Consider the following 25,125-nt stretch of genomic DNA (forward strand, 5'->3'; position numbering starts at 1 on the left):
AGGCGGGGCTGAGGGCGTAGCAGCCGGGAGGAGGAGGAGACTCGCGGAGAAGGGACGATCCGGACCAGCAGTTCCGCCGGAAGTGGCCGGGAGGCTACGGCCGATCTACTTCGGTCATCTCCGGACCTTCAAGGGGCGGTTCCTGTAATTTTCGGAAGCCGTGGAGGTACTTCTATAAGAAATGCCCCTTTTATTATTGTTTTTTTCAAACACAAAGAAAAGCCTAGGGATAATTTGTGGGCCGTTTAATTCAGAGACCCGATTTTTATGGTGAGGTATGAGATCGACGTACTTTGACCTTTAACCTTCGGCCGGGTGCGACGGAGGGAAACGCCTCCGTCTCTATATAAGGAATTTCGCGGCGTTTTGCGGCCTTTTTTTTCCCTTCAGTGCTCGGCGCCTACCGCTTGAGCTTCTTTTTCACCCGCTGCCGCCCAGCTTCAGGGTCAGCCGACGTCATGGGTTTTGGAGACCTGAAAAGCCCTGCCGGACTCCAGGTGCTCAACGACTACCTGGCGGACAAGAGCTACATCGAGGGGTGAGCGCGCAGTCTCGGGCTGGGGTCGGCGGGGTGCCGCCGATACCACGTGGCGCGGCCTCCGCCGCCGCTGGAGGAGAGGAAGCCGGGCTCCAGGCCCCTCCTAGTGGAGGGGGCTGCGAAGTAAAAAGGATCAAAAATGTGCCTTCTTCCTCATTACTTCCTTGAACCAGGTTTTTCCTGGTCTTTACTCAGTTAATGAATGTAATCCTGTGTATCTACGTTAGAGATTGCAATCTTTGAGGTCTACTAAGTAACAGGCATGTCTCAGGTAGAACAGATGGTCCCTGACCTTAAAACAAAACTAAAGCAGCCTAGGTAGCCCGGTAACAAATGGGTGAGATCTCACTAAGTAATTTGACAGATGTAGCTTTTGTTACTTATTTGATGGTGTTTGTGGCTTTTAAAGGCGCGTGTACTTCTTCTTCTTTTTTTTTTTTGGTATCAATTGCAGGTATGTGCCATCACAAGCAGACGTGGCAGTATTTGAAGCAGTCTCCGGCCCACCACCTGCCAACTTATATCATGCCCTGCGTTGGTATAATCACATCAAGTCTTTTGAAAAGGAAAAGGCCAGGTAAAACTACCTTTGTAGTTATCTGAAGAATAGACTGCTTTCTAAGCTTTAAGTCAGGGCTTTCACATGACAGTAGACCCAGGCAGCATTAGCTTTGTTGGGATATTGTGAGATAAATTTCTGTCTGACTTTAGAAGGCCAAGAGACTGAAGTCCTCCATTTTTTCACAGAACAGGTAGAACATGGACAACAGCAATTCAACCTTTCCCCACACTGCCCTGCCAATGTGCCTGTTCCTGACCTGGGGGGCCCACCTCTGGGGTGAGAGGGTGGCTCATTCATTCAGTTCTTGGCCATTCTTCTGAAACTACCAACAAGGGTGGAAGTTTGGGGAGTGGACTCCAATTCACTAAGAATGGAATTGAGCATACTTAATGAGATCTCAAATATTCATTCTGAAAGAGTAAATCATAGTGAGTATTGAATACAATGTCACATACTACTACTATTTCTGGGGTGAGGAGTGAAAACGTAAAAGTGCTTATCTGGGAGTGTTAAAGGGGGTCTATTGATAGTAATGAAAATAAGTTCTCACATTTTCTAAAAAAGGACACTGTACCCGCCTAATAGTTAAATTTAAACTTTCTTTCAAGCCTGCCTGGAGTGAAGAAAGCTTTGGGCAAGTATGGTCCCGCTAATGTGGAAGACACCACAGGAAGTGGAGCTACAGATAATAAAGATGATGATGACATTGATCTCTTTGGATCTGATGATGAGGAGGTATGTAATAAGTGTATTGTGCTTACGCACCAACTAGAGTCAGATTACCTGGATTTGAATCCTGGCTTCATTTTATTTCCTACCTTTAAAAATTCTCACTGGTTACATGATGAGTAAAATCAAATCACCATCTTTCGGCTGAGCTCGTGATGGATTTGCTTTTTTCTGATAAAGCTGGTCTTTGTTGTGATGACCCCATGATCTTGAAGCTGAGGAGCAACCAGCTTTGTGAAATGTATTAAATTGTTTCTTTATAGGAAAGTGAAGAAGCGAAGAAGCTAAGAGAAGAGCGCCTTGCACAGTATGAGTCAAAGAAAGCCAAAAGTAAGTCAGTTTATGATTTGTGTTTATTTTCATTTCATAATGTGAGTAATCTTTTTCAAAGAATGATCCCCAAAGTGACTTCTCACGTTCTCTGACTAGGTCAGGATTTCAAAACCTATAGAAGTTGTTCTTAAAACTTCCACAGCTACTGGTCTGCAGCTGTTTTTAATGGTGGCAGTTGTGGCATTCCTCTGTGGGAAAGAAACTGTTACACCACTAAACACCTCTTTCTTAGCAAAACAGAAAGTGGGCATGTGTGTGACAAACAAGATGTATCCTATAGTTTTGTGTGGCTAAGGAGATAATCCATTTTGAAACAAATTAATTTTGAGTATTTGAATAATGCTGTTACTTGTACTTTTTTAGAACCTGCACTTGTTGCCAAGTCTTCCATCTTATTAGATGTCAAACCTTGGGATGACGAGACAGATATGGCAAAATTAGAGGAGTGCGTCAGGAGCATTCAAGCAGACGGCTTGGTCTGGGGCTCTTGTGAGTTCAGTCTTTGCTTTTCTTGAAATTGGCATCTGGAATTTGCATAGTTTCAACCTTCGCCAATCAATAGGACTTTTCTAACTAAGATTTTTGTTAATGTTCTTTTCAGCTAAACTAGTTCCTGTGGGGTATGGAATTAAAAAACTTCAAATACAGTGTGTAGTAGAAGACGATAAAGTTGGAACAGACATGCTGGAGGAGCAGATCACTGCTTTTGAGGACTATGTGCAGTCCATGGACGTGGCTGCTTTCAACAAGATCTAAAATCCATCACGGATCATTACCCTTAAATAAAAACTTGAATGACAACTCTTGGCTCTTCAGTCTTTTAATAGGAGGGTAGTATAGCTGGCCCTTGAACAACATGGGGGGTAGGGGGCTCAACCCTCCCACGTAGTCAGAAATCCACACTTACTGATTTCCCAGAAACAAGTCCCTAGGTATCCACAGGAGATTGGTCCCAGGACTCCATGGATGCTCAAGTTCCTTACATAAAATGGCATGAAACAATGCGTGCATTGAGCCCTCTACATCCACAGATGCAAAACCTGGGGATACAGAGGGCCAGCTATACATTTTTTAAAACCTGCGTATAAGTGGACCCACACAGTTGAAACCTATGTTCAAGGGTCAACTATATTCCTTCAATTTTGAGAAATTCGGTGAATATGTAATTCGTAATATAAATTTGGGTCAGCATTCTTAGTTACACGTTTAGCCAAAAAAAAAGGGAAAACTTAAAAACTATAGATCTCAAATAGATTTTATAAACTAATAGAAATGGACTTTGGTATAATTCTTGTATGTATTCCTCAGGAATGTATGGTGATACCACTTTTACCACAATATGTCAAATTTTCATATTTGTCCTGTATTTAAATCAAGGAGCTAAAGTTGGGAAGATTTTGGGTGAAGAAATTAGCCCTACAGGTTTATAATGGTTCAGACCTTGGGCTTTGCAAGGAAGTAACAGGGAGCTGATTTTCTTCAATGGGAATGTTGGAGTACTGTAAAGAGTCATGAGTACCTTAAAGTACCACTTTGAGCACCTCTTGTAATTGTAGAAGTCAAATGTGACTTGTATTCATCTTTTGTTACTGGTATATATTGAGTATTACAACTTTTATAGTTATTTCCTTAAAATGTGTACATTCTTTTTGGCACCCTCTGTATTTACCTTTGCAGAGATTCATCCCATTCCATTTCAGTGTCCAGCTGTCCTGGGAGTGAGCTTGTCACTGCAATTGTCTTAAAGGCTGAAGGTTTTCTTGCCAGCATTGTGCCTCTGTGTAGGGAAGGGAGAAATAACCTGTTTCCCATAATCTGTGAATACTTACATATACTTATAAATCAAGTATTTTGAGTTAACTTTTAACTTGAATTCCTCTCTGTAAAAAGATAACCTGTTTCTTGTGCTTTTTCTATATTTTATTTTCCCAGTCTATAGTTTTCCATTTATGTCTGTTGCTGAGGAAAACTGTTGCTGAGGAAAACTTTTCCTCTACCCTCTTAGATTCTGTACTTGGGGAGTGCAAATTAAATTGACAAGAGCTTAGCAAAAGAAAAGTCACATTTAATCATTTATGTAGGAGAGTTCACAGAAAAATGTGACAAAGATGAGGTTAGATTTTGGGGAGTACATACTACCTTAGTGGAAGGGGAGGACAACAGGGCACTTAGAGGAAAACGAAATGGCTTTTTGGAAAGATAATGAATGGTCCTGTAGGAGAAATGATAGGTGATAATACTTTTGTGATAATGTCTATTTAGGTGTGGGTGATGTGGAGACTTAATTTCCAGTGATAAAAGATTAAGAGTCAACCTCTGCTTCTGGGGAGGGGATTTATGGCAATTGAGTTATTTTGAGTTCCTTTAGGAGTTTACCTGCTTTTAGGCAGGTAAGAAAATTCTGGAACTCAAATGCCTCTGCTCAAAATAATTTGTATGCCATAATAGCATATTCTGGACCCTTTCACTTCTCTAGATTTCATGAAAAAAAACAAAACGAGTCAATACAGTGCTTAGGATACAGTGCCAAGCACATACTGAATAATATCAATTACAGTATTTGCTGGATAAACCAAATATTTGGAGATAAAAGGAATTAAAGTCTGCAAATGTTAAAATAATGCCTATTGTATGTAGGCTGTTAAGGGAAAACATTAGGAATGTGTTTTGAGTAGCATTATGTCCTGAAAGGAAGATTACATAGGTAATTGATTCCCAGGCTGTGTGGTTCACAAGCCTAACTTGGGTGTAGAGGTGGGTGGACGTAGGTGAGACATTGTACGCTTTAGGAAATCTGATTGAACATATCGCGGTAGGAGAACAGTAGGATTTCAATACTGAGGTAGTGCTACAGGTAAATGTACTCAGGTGAAGGCAGTATGTTAAATGATAAGTCCTGTTAACAGTTGCATATTAATTTGAGATATACATGTAACATTTGATTTTTTTAAACAGTTTTTATAAAAGCTTGGAAATTGTTGACCTCTAAAGTTCTCATTTTGTAGTCTCTAGACCAGAGGTTAAATGATTTAAGGTCAAAATTTTCCTAGCAGAACCAGACAGTTCTTTTTTCTCTCTCTCAATCTGATTTTCTTTATATGTGACTACCTTGAATGTGGGATATTGTTTAAATTCTAAAGAAAAATTATTCAATCGGGTATGTATGTATTGATGAATAAAATCATCCTCGCTAAGCAATTCAGTCCCACAGACCCCATTGGAAAAATCACTGGAGAAATTTTCAGGTTGTCATCATAAAAGCCAGCAGAGGGCAGCACTTCATTTTCTGGAGAACCAGAGAGCCTGTGGATTCTGGAAATGCTGCTAAGGAAAAAACTAGTGTGAATAGTAGCCCAAAATAATTCACAATCATTGACATGTTAAAGTGACTGCGTACTAAATCGTTTGACCAAAATGTTAAATATTAAATATTAATGACAAAGTAATTATTAAAAATTTAGTTAAAGAGTTGAAATATTGGAATAGTCAGTTCAAACCACAACTGTCTTGTAAATCTTAAAAAGATAAATGATGAAACATAACTTTAAAAATCTTGACTCCACGTCCTTGAATAAACGATATATTTAATGGTATCTTAATTTTATATTTTAAAAAATAGATATTACATTAACATAGTTCAAAATTCAAGAGGTTATACAGCGAAATCCCCTGTCCCCTAGGCCTCCCGTTCACCTCCATAAAAGCAACCAATATCATCAGATTCTTAGGTCTTTTCAGAGCTAGTCTAAGCATGTGCACAGACTAAGTGCAGCATGCAACACAAACTGAGCACCTTGCATTTTGTTCATAGAAATAAACTTGGATATCTTGAAGATGATCTATATTTTAGATGTTCCATATCAGTACATAAAAAAGCTTTCTCTTTTAGCAGTTACATAACCCATTGTCTCATATCTTATTTAACCAGGCTATTGGATTTTTAGGTTGCTTTCAATTTTTTGCTATTATGAGCAGTACTCATATCTGCGTGTGAGCCAGTATACTCAATGAACTGCTTTTGAGCCAGCAGACTAGGAAGGCATAGGTATACATAGAGAAAGACATTTTTTTCCCCCGTTTCTGGCTTTGGAGTGGAAAACAAATTCAGAGGCCACCTCTTTTTGCAAGCCCCCTAAGTGATTATAATCACTGAAACCTTGTTTTATTTTTCATATTCAGCATCCCCAGCAAAGGGCAGAGCACAGTGAGGGAATTCAAAATGATTCATTTTGTATCACTATGTTAGATGCTATAAAAATAGTTATGAAAATTACTATAGGGAGGTGGTTCAAACACACAAAACTGTGAAGTATGAGTCATTTTGTGATTGAGCAAGCGATCCAAATGTTCAGCGGGTCGGGAAGGCTAGAATTGAAGAAACATTTTTGAGAGAAATCGGGGCTTAAGCTGGATGGACCTTGGTCAGTTTGTTAAAAAAAAAAAATGTTCCAGAGAGAGAATGTTCCAGGAGGGTGTTAAAGGCAGAATGATAAAGGCAAGAATGAGAATAGATATTTGGGAGGCAATTCAACCAGTTTGGCTGGATTCTGCAGTATCTGTGATTCGGTAGGATGGGGCCAGGGTGAATTTAATAGGCTGGCTTGTTCTGTGAGGGCAGTGTGGAACCTTGATGGTTTCCAAGCCAGAGATAAAGGCAGAGCTCTGATCTGGAGACAGTGTGGTTGGAAGCAGGTAAATAAAAGGATTTATAATCCTAACATAAATGGGAATGACTAAATTATGGTATATATACTCAATGAATATTTTATAAGCTTAATATAATCACTGAAAAAAATAATGGAAACGAGCAACATTGAACAATGCTTGATGTTTTCATTGACTATTACTATCAAAAGATAAGCTTATAAACAAAGACAAAAATACAAAAAGTTGTATTAGTGTTTTGGAACATATGTATAATTTTCTTTTTCCAAACAAATATAATTTGGTAATGGCAATTATTGCCCTTAGGATAAAAAAGTAAATAAAAAAAATACATACCTCACATACATTGTCTAATTTAAACTCCACTGTAAGTCTAGGAGATAAGGCAGACACTGTTATCACCATTTATAGATAAGGCAACCCTGAAAGATGACATGCCCGAGTATTCACCTAGTGAGATAGGAGGAACTCAAACCCAGGGGTTCGTGGGCCAGATGATGTGTTGGTAATAGAATGGGAAAAGTTCTTCATCCCTGAATTTAGACAGTCCTATTACATCAGGGTAACCCTCGCTTCATAGCTTCAGTTAGGAAGAGTGAGCAGATAATATCACATAAGGGTAAACTTAAAATGGAAATTTGAGACTGAGAAGCAGACATTCATTCATGACATACTCTCTGTATGATGATAATAGTTGTGTTCAGGAAATGTGCCAAATGAGAGTGTCGTTTGGAATGTCATTGGCCTGAAGAGCTTTCAGGAAAGTAAAATCAAAGGAAAGTATCCATAGACTTCTGAATACTCATCGTCTAAAGAACTACCATCCGTATGGAAGAATAGTGAAGAACTATGGATAACTCTTCAAGCCTGGCACACACTGAATCTTCTGTCCTCACTTTGTCCTTAAAAAATGGGATTATTCTCTTTTCTGTGCACAGCCCATGTTTTCCAACCTCTGTTCATTCGCTCTTGTTGCACCATCTACCTAAAGCAGCCTCTTTTCTCGCCTGCACTTTGTTAAAGTTGTAGTCTTTCTTCAAGATGCACTTCAAACACCTCTTTCAGGAAGTCTTTTATTCTACTCCTTCCTGTCCCTTGCAGCCTCCCAGCACATAACACTCTTATAGCACTTATAAACTATCTTGCTTTAAATTCTGTGTAGTTCCCTTATGCTTCCTATGAAATTTTTATGTTCATTTGAGGAGGAAGGGCTCTAACATTCACTAAGCAGTTGCTATGTCAGAACATGCCAGGAGTTTCATTAAGTATAACACCAGCTAATTTTGATCAGGTATTATGTGTAGGGCTAAGCACTGCTTTTTTAAGTGCCTTAGGTAAAACCCTATGAATACCTGCATCAACTTGTTTAATTTTCACAAGAGCCCCATGTGGCAGGTGCTACTATTGTGGATTATCCCCATTTTGCAGATGGGGAAAACTGAGGTCTTGACATTTGAATTAATTTAGCCAAGGTCACAGAACTATGATGTGTTGGAGTCATAATTTAAATCCAGGTATCCCGCCTCCAGAGGCCCTGGGTCCTAGTCCTAAGAGCTTCTTTTCATTGAGAAAGAGGCAAGTCAGTCTCACAAGGTTGATGCCCTCCTCCCTGAGCATCCTAGGATTCTTTCCTGCCAACTAGGAACTGAGCCCCCTCGCTTCCTCCCCAAATTGCTATACTGCCTGTCCTGCCTCCAGCCCCTCTTTTCAGTCATTCATCCTGCTTTTGGTCATTAGACCCCTGGAGAGCCCCACTACCCAGATTCCAACTGCCAGGGGAGGAGGCTTGGAGTCCCCAATCCTGGGTTCAAGTGTGTGTCCTATTTTACTGCTTGGATCTTCCCTCAAACCGAGAATAAAAAATTAACTCGTTTCTGCTGGGAGGTGCCTCTACTGGTTGCTACTACTATCTACTAGTGGATTCCTGTCACATCCCCACTATCAGCTATTTTAAAAGCCACTAAAACTGGAGTTCTTAGCCTGGGGGTCTAAGGACTCCCTGATATTTTATGTAAAAGCATTTTTCTGTAGAAAGGACCCATGACTTTCCTTAGATTCTCAAATGAATTCAAAGTTCCTCTAAGACCTTTGCAGACATTCCTCAAAGCATTTTTCTTTTTGGAAGATCCACACCTCATATCAAACATAGGAACATAGTGAAAGCCCATATTAAATACGTTTCTATATAATTATTAAGTACTTCACTTGACTAATCGACATAAAAGCATATATTTTATAGACATGTAATTAAGTACTTATTCATTTTGACTTTTCAAGTTTCCTTTTTGTATTCTAGAGTCAATAATATTTTTTGAGATCTCAAATATTTTTATGGGCCCTTGGAAAGCTCACAGGCCCTAGATACTGTGCCCACTGAGCCTAATGGGATAAATGGCTCTGCATGGATTCTCAACTCACAAGGTTAGGAAGCACCACCCAGAAATGTAACTTCCAGAATACCACCTGCTCCTTTCATTTCCTTCTGCCCTTGGCTGTTTAATCTCCTTCCTGCTCCTCAGCTTTCCTCTTTCTCCCAGAGTCTTGAGAGTCTCCATTTGCTCAAACTAAGGTAAGCCTATGAAGTTCTCTTCTTTCTTGGATCCTTCAGCTTTTCTCCTGATTCTGGAAACCCAGGGCCTTTCCTCAAGGGTCAATGGGAACTCAGAGTAAAATATCTGAAAATCTGGTGGTGGAGGGGGCAAGGTGAAAGGCTGCACAAAGGGCCAAGCACTCACAATGAGCCTTCCTCACCCTGCCTTCCCTTAACCCACACTGGATATGGCAGAAACCTGGGAATCGAAGAACTCGGGATATGCTTAGCCGTGCCATCCATTGTTTTGGAATAATTGCCAAAACCAGATTTGATTGTTTGAGGGGGTTAACAGGAAAGGACATAGGCAATAAATGATCTGGTATTTATTGAGATGAACGAAGAGATGAACTAAAAAAGGGTACTAGTTCAAGAAATAACACATTACCCCTCACAACTTTCAAAATAAAATTGAGAAATTATGAAAAATTAAATGTTTTTAAAATTACCGCGAGTAGCAGTTCGTAGTCACAAAAGCTGGAGATGTCAGCAGAGACAAGGGATAGGGACAGGAACTCTAGGGAACCCCAAAGACAAGGACATAGATTTCCAGTGTTCCTTCTCTTCGACAGTGGATGCCATCTTGTTCCTCTCTGAACAATCGACACTTCTCTTGCCTCTTACGGCACTTATTACTGTCTGCCTTGTTTTAGGATTGTTTTGATGCAAGTTTAACCTCGTTTTCTAAACTGTAAGTAGAGGGATGCATTTTGGCATCCCTCACAGTATCTATCTACCTTGATTCGGAATGCCTCTTAGATACTCATCGATTTGCTAAAGGGATAAATGAATAGAGGTCAAAATATCATTACAGTCTAAAATGCAACACATTTGCCTTGACTTAAAGGTAGGCTTTATTTGGCCTTATTCTGGTGTCTATATATAGTTATAGGAATAAAAGGTGGAAATACATTAATATGTCATACATGCTTTCTTTTCCTGAAATCATTCTGAAATTGGGCTGGCCTATCTACTACTACTACCTGAATGTCAGTGTTTATATTTATAGCGATCTTATACATATTTGCACATGCCCAGAATTTTCCAAAAACTTTCATATTTCACTTGATATCATGAAGGAATAAAGATGAGAGCATATCCCCATTGAGAGGGAGGGTCTATGCCCTCTCCTCTTGAATCTGAACTGGCCTGTGACGGCTTTGACCAACAGACTACAATAGAAGTGATACTGAGTCAGTGTTGTGCATAGTTTTTAAGAGGACTAGAAATGTCCACCTTGGTCCCTTAGAGCCCTAAATTGCCCTATAAGAAGTCTCACTACCCTAAGACGACACGTTGCAACAGATATATGAAGAAAGGAGAAAAGAAGGGAGGAGAAGAAAGGACAAGAGGGGAGTGGGGGGAAGGGAACAGAGGAGAGAAGAAGGAAGGGGAGGGGCGGGGTAGGGAGAAGAAAGGAGGGAAGGGAAGGGAGTGGTCAGCCAGCCATCAGCTGTTGGAAACCTCAGCCGTTTGGGTCATCCCAGTCCACTGAGACTCTAGATATTGTGAAGCAGAGAGAGGAATCTCCCTTCTGTGCCTTGTTTGAATTCCTGACTCTCTGAATTATGAGCTATAATAGTAATAAATGGTTTTAAGCAACTAGATTTTGGGGCAGGTTACTAAGTATTAAAAACCACCGGAACAATGTTTTAAACTACTACAAGCAACTATTAGTTTAATTCGTAAATGTATATACAAAGATTACATGAAATAAAGAAATGAAGTGCACGTGTTGCATTTTAGACTTTGTCTAACAGGTGACTTGTGCAAAATTAAAGTGAGCTTACGCAAACATTTTACCATTTTTTGAAAGGAGTGAATCATATATTTAATATAAAGATTTAGGACTTTAAAAAGTTATTACAATTTTTAAAATATAAATGATATTGCCTCAATAGCGGTGATTAATTCACTATGGTGTAACTAGCAAGAATGACACAATTTAAGTTGCCGGGGGGAAAAATGAAGATCTTTCCTAACTTTTACATCCACACAAAAATGTGATGCCAATAAAACTGACCAAAAACAACAACAAAAAGATATGGTCAGCTCTGTATCTTGGAACCAATAATTTGAAAGCATCTGTCAGGGGACCCACACAAAAGCCTTATACTGATTTGTGGACAAGTAGTAATTCACTGGGCTGTTTCCAGGAGACACGGGTTCTTGGTTTCAGAGTTCCTGAGCTGTTCACTCACCGTGCCAGAACAGCTGACTTCCCACAATGTGTACTTAAGTATCTCAGCAACCGAGGCCTGAAAGCGTGCCTGGAACTTCTTACTAATTAGGACATAAAGGATGGGGTTCAAGCAACTATTGAGGAATGCTAAGGCAGTAGAGAGGGGGATTCCGGCCTCCAGTACCTGGTTGAAATGGCTACTGTGGTGAATCGTGAGCTCCCAAATGCTAAACAGGTGATAAGGAGTCCAGCAAATCAAAAAGGCCATGACTACAGCCAGGATGGTCCAAGAATACTTACTGGAGACCAGGATGCTTCGCTTCTTCACCTTGAAGATGAGACACAAATAGCAAATGCTCATTGTTAGTAAAGGGAAGAGATACCCAAAAATAAATTTCACCCAGGTCAGAACATGGTGCCTCATCAATGCGAGGTCACGGTCATGCTTATGGAAATTGTTATAGCAAACAGTGTGGTTATTGAACTCCAGAGTGTCCCGGAAGTATAGGGCAGGACCACCCAGGAGAGAAGCCAAGAGCCAAACAAGTATAATAACTATCCGGGAGCTCCTTAGGATTCGGTGCCGATGAGATACGACAGGATGGATCAATTGGATATAGCGGTCCAGGCTGATAACCATCAGGAAAAAAACACTGGCAAACATGTTCAACTGGGCAATGAAGGAATTGGCCTTGCACAACCAGAGGCCAAAGGACCAGTGGAAATTCATGGCCACATAGGAGATATGCAGGGGCAGGAAGAGGAGAAAAATGAAATCCGCAACAGCTAGATTTAGGAACCAGAGAGTGGTAACTGTCTTCTTCCACTTGAAACCCGTGAACCAAATGACAATGGCATTTCCAGGAATACCCAGAACAAATACCAAACAGTATAACACCAGGGAAATCCAGTGGACAGCTTCCAGGGGGACCTTCTCCTCCAAATCAGGCTCTGGGGAGTAATATTCCAGGGAATAGGAGTAGTTCTCAAAGTCTTCAAATAATGTTTCCTCTAGATCTTCCATGACCTTGCAAAGTGGAGAATGAGGAAATCTACAGAAGCAAATTTAAAAAGAAAACGTTTAAAAGAACAAAAAGTGTGCAGTGAATAAGAAACATAAAGATGAAAATATTGCATCTTATAAACTGAAAGAAGTATATTTCTTAGTAGCACGTGTGATTACTCTCTAGATGTCTGGGTCTTGGTGGACCTCATTTTGCACTGACTATTCTCAAAGCAGTGAGAGTTCATTTTTGTAAAGTACGTATTCAGTAAGTGCTAAATTAACATGATTGACTCTACAGGTGCATTTCCTCTGTCCCTAATGCTTGTAGGGCTGACCAGAGAGAATCTAACATTCAAACGGCATTAACTAGGTTCTTCCTATGCATTATTTTATGGAAGATGCAAAACAAAACAAAACATGAATGCTTATGTCACCACATGACTTCAAAATCCTTATTTGTATCCTGACTTCTTAAGCTCCAGACATAGATTTCCAACTGCTTTCTCAACCCATCCACCTGGATGACACAGGCAAGCACTGGAGATTTTTACCCACTATATTGGTCCCACAGGCATTTTTATTCTATGTTTACAAAGGCAAACACATTCACCAGTATTATACCAATATGGAAGGCTTTTCAACGAAACGGTATCTTTTGAAGTAAACTTGACTATGGCCTTTTAATCTCTCCATTAATTGCATATTGAGTGCAGTTAAGCTTTATTTAGACATTTATTTTACTGAAATTCCTTTGTTTTGAATTGATTTGAATTAATTCTTTTCTACATTGACAACAAAGAACTGACTTACTAATCAGTCTTATTTTATTTTTGTCCATACCAAATTTTATCTACTACAATTTCACCCAAAGTAAGTTTTCTTTTGTTGTCTTCTTCCCCCTTCTTTTGTCTTATCAAGGCCAGTTTTCCTGGGTTAAGACTTAAATGTCAATATTTCCATCAAAATAAAGTTTCCTGGGTGCAATGTTAGCTTTAGCAATTTTATTTTGTATTTCTTTTTGTTAGTATTCAAAATCAAGTAGAAAAAAAGATTAATAGTTGCATTCATTTCATGGAGCTACAATCATCAGTGGGGCAAATATGTAAGATTTGGGATTATACTAGGGTCAGAATAAAGAGGTGAAAATATCTTGTGTTGTTCATAGGCATCTCACACTCAAATGACTAGCACGGAATTCATCATCCTATCTTAAATTGCTTGAGGAATCTGGCAAAGCACAGTTAAAAAAAAAAAAATGCAATTCATTAGCATCCTCCTAATCCCAGACCCAGCCACCTTCTCTTTATGTTTCAAAATTCGACTCAGATGCCACCAGTTCTTGGTAACATTTTCTGACATTAGCTCAGCCCAGATAATCATAACTTTCATTATAAATAATGGTCAGTGTTATTGGGAATTCACTAGGTACCAGGCATGTGTGATCTAATTTGATGCTGGAAAGAATCTTACAAAGTAGGTAAGTACTATTATTCTTTGCATTTACAAGAAAGGCTACTGAAGCTTGGAGAAGCTTACTGACTTGCCCAGGATCACACAATCGATAACTGGAGAGTCGGGATCTAAACTTAGATCTGTTGGACCCAGAGCCTGAGCTCTTAACCAGTACAACATTCCCCTCTTCCGTCATGTGATTGTATTATTGTACTTCACACGCTATGTTGTCATCGTTTTATCTTTAATTTCTGCCCTACCAAACTGTGAACTCCTCGAGAACAAGGACCACCATTTCCATACCTCACAGTGCCTAGTACAAGTCTTAACACACATATCATAGCACTTATCAGGTGCTTAGCATGTGTTTAATAAATGATTAGCTCTGCCACGAATCCTGTTTAGGACTGAATGTAATTTGAAAGCCTCAGGTGAGAGTTGGTGAGTTCACCCCTATGTCAGTGTGGCTGCCAGAAGCTCTCTGACCTTGACTCTCAGCTCTGTCGCCAGGATCTTGGCTTGTTCCTTGACACCAAGTCCTTTCCTTCATGTGTCCTACTCAAGTGAACAAGAATTGGCTTCTTTCTTGCTTCTCTATTCTTTCAGGCCTGGGATCTTACTCTGCTTTCTTTGCTCCTTCTGATGGCTGCCCCTAAACAGGGTCAAATCCTTTCCAGCCTCGTCTCCAACTCTGTCTTGGTTTTCTGTCTGTAGTCTAGGTCACCCTTACCTTCCTGGTGCCTGTGACCTGTTCTTTTAGGCTATTAGCAATTCTGCAGCCAAATGTTAGTCTAGGCCCAGGTGTTAGTCTAAATCACCTTACCAAACTCTAGGCATTAGTAGAAGGAACCTCATTCGCCGAGCACAAAAACCCACAGAAGACCCCTAATGGCACAGAACCACTAACCTCACCAAAAGTCAGGAGCCTCCCACTTCTCAAGTCATTACTGACCCTGCTGAGCCAGAATGACCACAGTGCCTGTGAAAGGACACCAATCGTCCCATTGCCCAATTCTCTTGGGGTGAGGAGAGATACCTTAAGGATGAGTGATCTATCTGAACAGAATCTCTTCAAACAGAAAGCTGAACCAGAGAGATTCCTAATCTTCCCGAAAGCAGATGATAAGATGCAAAGACAAGTTCACGCTTGGAGAAGGATCTTCCAGAGGAGCTGAATGCTGCCCAGCTGAATCCTTCATGGGAAATAGAAGCTAGGAATCCCTCTATGGCTTAGAGCAGATGTTTTTGTGTGGTGTTGATGGTGAGGGGTGAGGGTGGGATGGAGAAGAGAAAGAAGTAAGGCACAATTCAGTGGCTGTCCTACCAAGTCCCTGGGGCAGACAGTTAACCCTTGAGGGCATCACTATTTAGTGATTATACCTTGTTTGTATAATGCTTTATCGTTTACAGGCACCTCCAGATCTAATGAAGTCTCACTTAGTCTTACGCAAATATCTAGAGACTAACTGTATTAGTTTCCTAGGGCTGCTGTAACAAAGCACCCTAAACTGGGTGGCTTAACATAACAGAAATTTATTGTCTCAAAGTCTGAAGAAATCTGAAATCAAGGTCTAGGCATGGTTGTTTCTTTCTAAAGGCTGTGAGGAAGAATCTGTTCAATGCCTCTTGCCTAGATTCTGGCGGTTTCTTGGCAAACTTTGGCACTCCTTGGCTTGTATCACCCCGATATCTCCCTTCATCTTCACATGGTGATTTCCCTGTGTGCGTATTTGCGTCCAAATTTCCCCTATTTATAGGGGCACCAGTCATATTGGATTAGGACCCACCTTAGGGACCTCATTTTAACTTCATGACCTCTGCAATGACCTTATTTCCAAATAAGGTCACATTGTCAGATACTGGGGTTTAAGACTTCAACGTACATTTTTGGGGGCCACAATTCAATCCATAACATTAACCTGGAGTTGGCAACCACCATTCCTGTATCCTGGTCATTCATTCATTCAGCAAATATTATTAAGTGCCCACATTTTTCAGGCACTATTCTAGTTGGTTGGGATTCTTCACTAAACAAAACAACTATGTCTTCTCTCTTAGATTTTTAGAACTTAGATATTTTACGAGGAGCTACATAGTAAAAAATACACATTAAAAAGAAAAATTACGTACCATGTTAAAATGTGGTAAGTGTTGTAGAAAATCGGGGAAAAGAGAACAGGATAAAGGACATGCGAGAGGTGGTTTTGACTTTTAATAAGGTGGTCAGATGACAACTGCAAAAACTTGAAGGAGGTCAGAGAGTTAGACACATGGACATGCTAGGCAAGTGTTCAAGGCAGAGGGAACAGCCAGTGCACTGAAGAAATACCCTTTTTAACTACAGTGACTAAATATGGGGGAGTTTTTGCAATTGACTCTGGTGCGATGATAAGGCTCCTGCTTTATAAGAAAATGAGGGGTGGATCTGTTTTCACAGATTTAGACATCCTCTGCCCTTTATTTCATCATTTAAATGTCCCCAGGGCAGGTGGCTTTAATGGGTGTCATAGGAACAGATCTTGAGTTGAGATGATATCAGACCTATACTGTTTTAGCAGAGTTAGATGTCCTCTGCCCTTTATTCCATAATTTAAATGTCCCCAGGGGCAGGTGGCTTTAATGGGTGCAGTAGTGCAGGTCAGGAGACTGGGATTTGGGGGGAACTGAAGAGCCGTGGCTTTGCCTTCAGTGCACAGCACCTACTCAGTTCTAGCCAATTGTTTCCATGTGGGAAATGAGCACTCGGGCTGCCAGAGTTTCTGAAGAATGGCTGGATATTTATATGGCTAAAGTGAAAGGTTTCCAACTTCTACATGACTGTTCTGAAACAAAATAGCTGCGGGTCATCCTCAGCCCCACTCCAAGTTTGTGACCCCTGGGGCAGGCAAGCTCTTGAAAACTTTGAGCTTTTCAATGGTGAAGAAGGAAACTATCCATTAACAGGAAACAGAAACACCAATTGGCCTCTGTTAATGATTATGCCCCTTGGTCCCGGAGAGACAGCCGTAAGATTTAAAGCTACTCAGAGACCTCTCCAGAAACCTTCACTTTAACCTTCTCCCAATGGATATAGGAGATTGGCTATAAGAGTTGGGACAACTCTTGTTTTCTCCAGGAAAAAAAGATTCCACGGACAAGTTCTTAACTTTATTGGGTTTCTATCAGAGTTATCAAGAAAGGCCCTGGTAAGAAAAGCAAAATAACAAATCAGCACCTAGGACCGGAGCTATTCTTCGCAGCTGTGGCAAAGCTCCTGGTCCTGAAGAGGGAGTGGTGAGTAAACTCACTGAGAAATCACCCTCATCCTGCTTTCCTGCCATCTCTGGTTAGAAGACCCCATGTCCCTGCCTCATCATTGCTCTAATTCCCACAGTTTGGGTCTTTCACCTCCTGCCTGTAAGCTGTGCTCTGCCATAAACTTGAATTCAACCACGTTCCTCGTTCAAAGCATAATTTGGCAATCTTCCTGATGCATGGCCCTACTTCTACCTCATTCTCTGATTTGGGTGGCTCGGTTCTTGCGTCGTCTCTAGTCCTTGGCCCCAGGGTTCTGGTTTTGAATTGCTGTACCTTTAGTTCTTTCCAGTCCCCTGGAACACCCTGACTCTGCTACCACATTTCTGTGACTCTGTTCCTTCACTCTCTTCTAGGCTCCATGCTTGTGCTTCCACCTTGGAGACACTACTCACCTATTACCCCAGGAGGCATTGCCCTGACACCAGTTTCATCCCTTCTTACCACCAAAATCTATACCAGTGGTTCTCAACCCAGGACAATTTTGCTTCTCAGTGGATATTTGGCGATGTCTAAAGATATTGTTGGTTGTCACAACAGGAGATGGGAGAGGAGGGATAAATGCTACTGGCATCTAGTGGGGAGAAGCCGAGGACGCTCCTCACCATCCTGAAATGGACAGCACCCCACAGGGAAGAATGATCTTGCCCCAAAGGTCAACGGTGCCAAAGTTAAACCTTAACCTACACACGCTGAGCCAAGTCTAAACTCCTTTCTTTTATCTCCTGCTGCTGAACCTGCCTTTTTCCTGTAAATACTCTCATCATGGAGCCCTGGCTCAGCCTGGTCTGGTCCATCCCACTACCACCCAACCATGCTTTAAAACTGTTACAAACTGTTGATCTGTGTGTTTAATTTGCAAAAGTATTTAACAATATTTGATGTGGATGCTAATATTTAAATATCGGGAGATTTCACAAAAAGATTTCAATGCTGAGCTTCTCTTGATAGTTTATATTACGTTAATAATGGACCTGCATTTCCTATAGCAGCATCTGCATCCCTCTGTAGACAAAGTATGTACTCCCTGATTTGCCATGGTGAACGTCACTTCCAAATCACTCATTTACGATACTCTTCAGGATGCTGTCAGCACTTGAATTTGCAATCTTTGCTAAAACTGTACCTTGTACATAGTAAGAAATAAAATAGTTGAAAAAATTAAAACTGTACACGAGAGTGCAAATGAAGTGTGTGATAATGCAATCTCAAAATAATATCTGCAATTTCAAAGAAAAATGTGGTCTACAAAGAAAGTTTACTATCTTCTGCATTTTTGCAATTTAAAGTTAAGGGCCTAAATTTAAGGAGATGTATTTATAAAATTATAAAAACTGATATTCTGCTGTATCATCAATAACGTTGTATTATACTTATCTATTAATTCTGGGTAAGATAAGAGAGAAAGGGCAAAAAGATATACAGGAAAAAAATATGGGGAAATTTGTCCCCAGTTTAACCATATATATGTGGTTATATATATGGTACATATGATATATATATATATATATATATATATATATATATATATATATATATATACTATATATATATAGACTATATATATAGACTATATATATATCATATGAATGAAAACTCAGAAGTGAAACTGGAGGGATTTCTGGGCAATAGAAAGGAGCCTTGTTGGGCAGTAACCAGAAATGAAGATGGATAGTGGGCAAAATTAGGTCTTTCAATCCAGGTTTAAAGGAAGCATGGTCATTTATTCCATAGGCAGAGTCAAACTGTCTTAGCTGGCAGTGACTTCCCATTGAGATGTCATATAGGTTTTTCAGTTTGGAAGGGCTTGGAGGAGCAGAGTAACAATGCCAGAATGAGGCTTTTAGACATGACTGAAAAGAGCAAATAGCTACTGTATTTGTCTTAAACCATATGTGGTGCTGAGAGGCAAATAAATAATTCTGACTGAAATGAAGGCTCGTAAAAGCCTACATGATCAGAAAGTCGTTTGAGTAGCCTCTTAAGTAAGTGGTAGGCTGCGTCGTACACATGAATACACGCAGGTCCACCCAAGTCGGTTGGAAATGTGTGAAAATGCTTGGTGTGGAGTGAAGTTCTGAGAACCATCCCTGAAGTCTGTGGTTTGGCTTCCAAAGAATGTGGAGAGGCATGTTTACTGCAGAGATTCAGCCGCTGTGAGGACGCACTATCCCTTTCCTGGGTTACATTTACCAGATACTCAAGTAGCAAGTGTCTAGTGCTGGAGCTCAGAACTATTTATTGAATTAAACAAATTGGTTTCTGATCTATTCCGATTTAATAGACGGGAAAGCTGAAACTCTTTTCTGAGTAAACAGATTTCACCGCAAGTGTTCTGGCAGAAAGTGTAGTGATAAATAGTCTAAAAAAAATCGAGATGATCTGGGGAAAGGACATCTGGTAAAAATGTGTGTCATTAAACTTTTCAGTGTGGCTTTAAACAAGGCTTGTCTTTAGAGGGAAACATTTTGTTTATCTACCTTGACAAAACACAAAGATTCCTTCTGGCAGAACATCTGGTGAATGCAGAGAGGTTTAATTTCATTCCACAGTGTTGAGTTAGATGGGTTTTCATTGACCACTGCAAAAATGTATACCTAACAGGATCTTAAGAAAATTTAGGCTCTAATCTACTTTGAACAGAGAGAAAGAGTCAATGTTGCTGACCTTTGTCAATGGGGATCGCCTGTGTAGTGTTCCCCATACACCCTGGTGAAAAAGAACTCAAGAGCTGCATGTCTCCTGTGAAAACCATAGGGCTCCTGAGGGAACATGCATTTTGCTTCTGATTGATGATAGGAATGAGTTGAATGAATCAATGAACATGAAAGAGAAACTTTCTGGTGAAAACCATAGATGGAAACTTATATAGTCAGCACACTTTATTTTGCAAGGGCTGTCTTAGGGAAGAGAGATTAAAAAAACACACACAAAAAAACATGTGTGCATGTGTGGATGGGTAGAGGAACATTTGGGGGGCACTGATCACTATTTTCCACTATCAAATATAAACTTACTACACCCCAGATTGTACTCAAGATGTTAGCACCCATAGACTATTTTGCTGCCCTTTGGATGAATGACCTGTGCTTGGAAGGTGTTGAGGCATAGCAGTGTTTCGTAAAGATTCCCCATTTATTCACCCAAGGGAAGCAAAGGAGCTCTAAAGGAAACTGAAGGTTAGGTGTGATATTGATGGCTACTGCTGATTGGGAGGTAGTAGAACCGTGATTGTAGATTGCACCCTTCCACCCCAAGCTTGGGCATAGCCTAACCTTTAATAAAGAAGTATGTTGCTTAGCTGTAGCTCCCATGTTGTTTACTGCTTAATGCTAGACATTAAGAAAAATGACAATATTCCTTGGCATATTTGAAGAATGGGAGTTTTTTGGTTTAACTAGAAAAGAGACAACAAAAAAGGGGAGTGTTCTGGCCTTTGAATGTCATGCTTCAGCATTAGGATTTTACTCCATTGCCAGTTGGGAGCAAATAAAAAGGTCTGTAGGAGGGAGTGACATCACCGAATCTTTGTTTTTGTAAATATCATCTGGTAGCAGTCTGGGAGAATATTGCCACGATTGAGGCCAAAGATGGAAGGGCCTTAGGCAGTGAGAGTGAGAATGGAGATGAGGGAGAGATATTTGAGACATTTAGGAAATTAATAGAATTTTTCAGGAAGCTTAGCTAAACAGTATAACCTTCACAATAACTTTTCTTATTGAGTTGGCATTGAAAATGAACCTCAGATTAAAAAGCTCACTAATTTCAGTTATACAAATGTTTTATTCACTTTTAAAGGCAGTGGGGTTGGGCTAGAGAGTTTTTCTTTCATGAAAAAAAAAAAGAAAGAAAAAACAACTGAATCAAGTGGAAATGAAATGAGACCTATCGTCACTCTGCTGGGATCAAGGTCTTTTCATAAAAGGCACTTGCAGGCTGACCAGCACGTCTAACCCCCCACCCCATGCTTCACTTGGACAGTTTAAGAAGAAGGCACAGCATGTATTTGAAAAATCAACGCCTACTTACACACCAGTTGTTCTAATGCTCCACCCAGAAGACAGTGTCCCCACTTGTACAATCTGTGTGGCTGTTAATTGCTGGGAGAGAAGAGTGAAAGATTAACCTTGTGACAGATAAACTTAGGCTTAATTCCTTTGCAAGACCTTAAGATAACTAACACAGGTATTATTTCAGTATCAGGCAATAAAGTGGTCTCTGGACTCTGGAACCAGAATGGCTCCCTTCAAATGCCAGGCCCCCTTCTTTCTGGTTGTGAAATCTTAGACAGATCAACTACTACCTCAAAATCTCAGTTCCCCCCTCACTTGTAAAATGGGAATAGGGACAGTACTAAGTCATGGGGTTGCTGTGATGGTCACGCAGAAATCCTCAAAAGGTGGTCAGCTCAGTACCTGGCGTATAAAGCGTGCTCAATAATTGCAGGTTGTTATAACTTGTTTAAGACTAAAAGCAGTCCACAACAAAGGGGAAGGTAAAAGGAGAGTGGGATTTCTTTGTGTTACTTCATGAGAAGGGTAAGAAGTTTTCAGTAGAGATTTTAAAGCTCATTTTGTTGGGTGGCTGGTTGGCTCAGTTGGTTAGAGTGCAGTCCTCATAACACCAAGGTCACCAGTTCGATGCCCACATGGGCCAGTGAGCTGCGCCCTCCACAACTAGATCAAGAACAATCAATGACTTGACTTGGAGCTGATGGGTCCTGGAAAAACACACTGTTCCCCAATTAAAAAAGAAACAAAACTCATTTCATTTTGCAAGCTCCATATTTTTAAAAACATTGAATGTGTATGGAGTTCAAATCGTTAGATGCCTTCTGAAGCATTTGAGCAGGGGGAGTCTCTGTGTCTAGCCTCCAAATGCCATTATTATCCCCATATCTGGACAAGGGTGGTATGAAAATAGAATACTGTAAAGCATTATATTCTCTTACTTCTCTCTTTTAAGAGACCTATTTGTTCACCTTTGATTAAAGGATATAGTCCAGGTCTTTATCTCACTTCTCTCCAAATATTATCTAGAGTCTGAGGAAGAATCACCATCATGGACAATAGAATGTTTCAAAGCCTTGGTTATAGCAGAGAGAAAGCCCCCAACCAGTATTTCCTTGAAAAGGGATGTCTATGTGTACAAGTCATGTTTTAGCAGGAAGGATGTGGACACTGAATTTGAAACCCTTGATGGCACAGGACCTCTATTACTTTATTCATGTGCAGCCTAGGACTAGATAGCGACTGGAGATTTGAATGGTCCCAATTTGTTTTAGGTATTTTCATTCATATAAACAGCCAAAACCAAAACTTTACTCCTTTTTAAAGTCTTCTGGGCAGTGTTACATCTCCTAAAGAACTGATTGTGGAAGCAGCAGTCACCACAGTGTATAGATTACAAAACATCTCATAAGATACCACCCATGGTTTAAAAAAACTGTTTAAAGGTTGACTATGACTGAGTTTGTCTGAGTCTAGAATCTTGAACATGACCTGAAATCCCTGAAGAAATATGCTTCAGAAAAGTCATGGACACGCAGCGGAAAGTTTATACTGCTACCACAACATACCGCTTTCTTTTGTTTCATCATTACTTGGCACTAAAGATATTTTGGGTCTCAGTCACTTATTGTCAAGGACATTTACAGACGTCTAGGGGCAATACCCAGTTTAGGATGGAAAGCAAATTGGCAGCCATTATTTTCTTATTTTAATTTATATTAAGATATTTCCTTTCTTAAAGAAAGAGAAGGCTTTTCTCCTAAAGGAGAGGAATGAGTAGTCAGGAAACGTGCAGAATATACTGAAATTGTAGCCACTTCACTAAACAATACTGTTCATTATGCAGAGAGGTAGTAAGGGAACTTGGTGAGGGGGGTGGATGGGAAACTTGTTTTGGTAATAGTAATGTTTTTTTCAACGCAGCCACAAAAAAGGGGGGACAACATTTCTAGAACTTCCTCCCATTCATACAAGATTATGCCTGAAAATATTTTTACCTTCTATTTCCCTTTGGAGGACAGAGAAGGGAGTATAGGATAAAATGTAGTCGTGGAAAATTATGCACAAGTTGCCTGTTGATCCTCACCAAACAATGGGGGGGCCAGAATTATTATTGTGATGGTTTAAAGACATTCATCATGAACCCTTTTAATTGTTTTATGGTAATGAAAACAAAGCTGGCAACCACGTCATTCAACTTTGTCATGGTCGGTCTGTATTAAGAGTAGTTTGCTGAAGTCTGTGAAACAGATCTTGGGAAGACCACTGGAACACTACGCAGTGCAAAAGAAAGGGCTCAGGAGACTGTGGGAACTTCAGATGATGTCTTTGCTGGAAGGGTTGAAGGAATCGCTGAGAAAGAAAGACTTAAGGAGTCTGATAGCCGTTTTCAGATACTTGAAGAGGAGGAAAAAGCAAGTCATTTATTCTGTGTGTTTCTAATGTTGGAGCTAGGGCAAAAAATGTTGGCGTAATTGCCAGGAAAATTTTGGCTTAGAAGCAAAAAGTTATAGATGTTTAAACTGGAGAATTTTAAAAACCGACCAAATAACAAACCAAACAGATACATCACATTGGGTGGGCCCTAAGGGGTTTCAGGCACAGCCTGAATGACTGCTGGGTGGGGATATTCTAGAAAGTATTGATGCATGCGTAAAGGGGCCTTTATCATCATCCTTTAAGGGCAAGAATTTATGAAAATAGATAATATGTTTTGAACCGTTATTCTCTACTGATTAGGAAACTGAAGATAAGGAAAATTAAACACCTTGCAAAAACCATTCAGTTGGCAAGTTGGCATGGTTAGAATTCTTACCCAAATGCCCATATTCTTAACCTTTAGACACCCGAAGTACAAGAATCCTTTCTCAAAAGTGTTTAAAGCAGGAATGACACTGAATTCAGAGAATAATTCTACTTTTTTTTCCCCTTAGAGTTGTACCTGTGGCTGAATGAAAAAAACAAAACAAACAAAAAAATTAACTACTCTTCCCTACAAATGAGGATGACTAAATAGGAGGAAGCTCAGAATCACAGAAGAAAAAGAAAGCTACTTTGGTTCTTTCTCAGACACTTCCTCACCTCTCCCCACCTCCTACCCCTCCCTCCAGGCCCAGTGGAGCCCGCTTGTGAGAACAGTTTTTACCTTGGCGCTCCTTCCTGTCATAGCTACATGTTAGTACTGTGTGAGAGGCCCACGCTTACCCAAAATCTATTCTACCCCTGGGGCTGGTTCTGACTCTACTGTTAAAGTCACTGCAAAATGTGGAAAAGTAAAGAATCAAATTACCAGACCAGGAACCTAAACCAACTCCCATCTAGCCCATGGCAGCTGGATTCTGAGGACATTCAGGCAAATGCATATTCTTTAGTGTTTCATAGCAGGTTGAGTCCCCTTTTGGTCTCTCTTGGTGAACTGGACCACACATGAACCTAGACACCTGCATTTGCCCAAGAACTTCTCCTTTCCTCCTGGAACCCACTGTGAATTCTTCTTGGCCTTCTAAGGGCAAGGGTCCTTTCAAATAGTGAATATCCAGATCCTGGCTGAGTATTTCAGGACATGGGCGAGAAAGAAAAAAAAAAATCAAAAAGGAGAAGAATCCTTTTAAGCCAGTTTCTACTTCCAAGCAAAGCCCTCCAGCGACTCAACGCCACTGTGAGACTATCAGGGCTCCATTTTGTCCTCTGCCTAGCAGAGCCCTTGAAGGAAACCGGGTTCTTTATGGGAGGGAGCAGCATCTCTTGAAGGTTAGCATGACTCA

At 40.3% G+C, this 25,125-nt stretch overlaps 2 protein-coding genes and 2 non-coding genes across 14 annotated transcripts in view; 3 read left to right on the plus strand and 1 right to left on the minus strand.

Moving 5' to 3' along the window:
• The first annotated feature begins 83 nt into the window (after positions 1 to 83).
• On the plus strand, positions 84 to 2,963 carry EEF1B2 (eukaryotic translation elongation factor 1 beta 2). The gene is made up of 6 exons (XM_019726895.2): positions 84 to 538; positions 993 to 1,115; positions 1,709 to 1,835; positions 2,093 to 2,159; positions 2,526 to 2,651; positions 2,764 to 2,963. Exons 1-6 carry the CDS (start codon positions 459 to 461, stop codon positions 2,916 to 2,918), a joined length of 678 nt encoding a protein of 225 aa, XP_019582454.1. The 5' UTR covers positions 84 to 458; the 3' UTR covers positions 2,919 to 2,963.
• Positions 1,934 to 2,012, plus strand: LOC141568082 (small nucleolar RNA SNORD51). Its single transcript, XR_012491089.1, has one exon. It is a non-coding gene; the product is annotated as a small nucleolar RNA SNORD51 (small nucleolar RNA).
• Positions 2,297 to 2,430, plus strand: LOC141568095 (small nucleolar RNA SNORA41). Its single transcript, XR_012491104.1, has one exon. It is a non-coding gene; the product is annotated as a small nucleolar RNA SNORA41 (small nucleolar RNA).
• Positions 2,964 to 5,726: 2,763 nt separating the features above from the next.
• The window catches only part of CMKLR2 (chemerin chemokine-like receptor 2), a 46,120-nt gene continuing 26,721 nt past the window's right edge, over positions 5,727 to 25,125 (minus strand). For 8 of the 11 annotated variants that reach the window (XM_074340914.1, XM_074340921.1, XM_074340912.1 and 5 more), the window contains 2 exons: positions 21,381 to 21,451; positions 5,727 to 12,651 (listed from right to left, as the gene is read on the minus strand). In XM_074340914.1, coding sequence (XP_074197015.1) covers positions 11,556 to 12,623 — 1,068 coding nt within the window. In that variant the 5' untranslated portion in view covers positions 12,624 to 12,651; positions 21,381 to 21,451 and the 3' untranslated portion in view covers positions 5,727 to 11,555. The remainder of the gene's footprint in view (positions 12,652 to 21,380; positions 21,452 to 25,125) is intronic. The other 3 variants (XM_074340925.1, XM_019727079.2, XM_019727071.2) reach the window with 1 other exon arrangement.

Source organism: Rhinolophus sinicus, linkage group LG01, assembly GCF_036562045.2.
Source record: "Rhinolophus sinicus isolate RSC01 linkage group LG01, ASM3656204v1, whole genome shotgun sequence".
Taxonomy (NCBI): domain Eukaryota; kingdom Metazoa; phylum Chordata; class Mammalia; order Chiroptera; family Rhinolophidae; genus Rhinolophus; species Rhinolophus sinicus.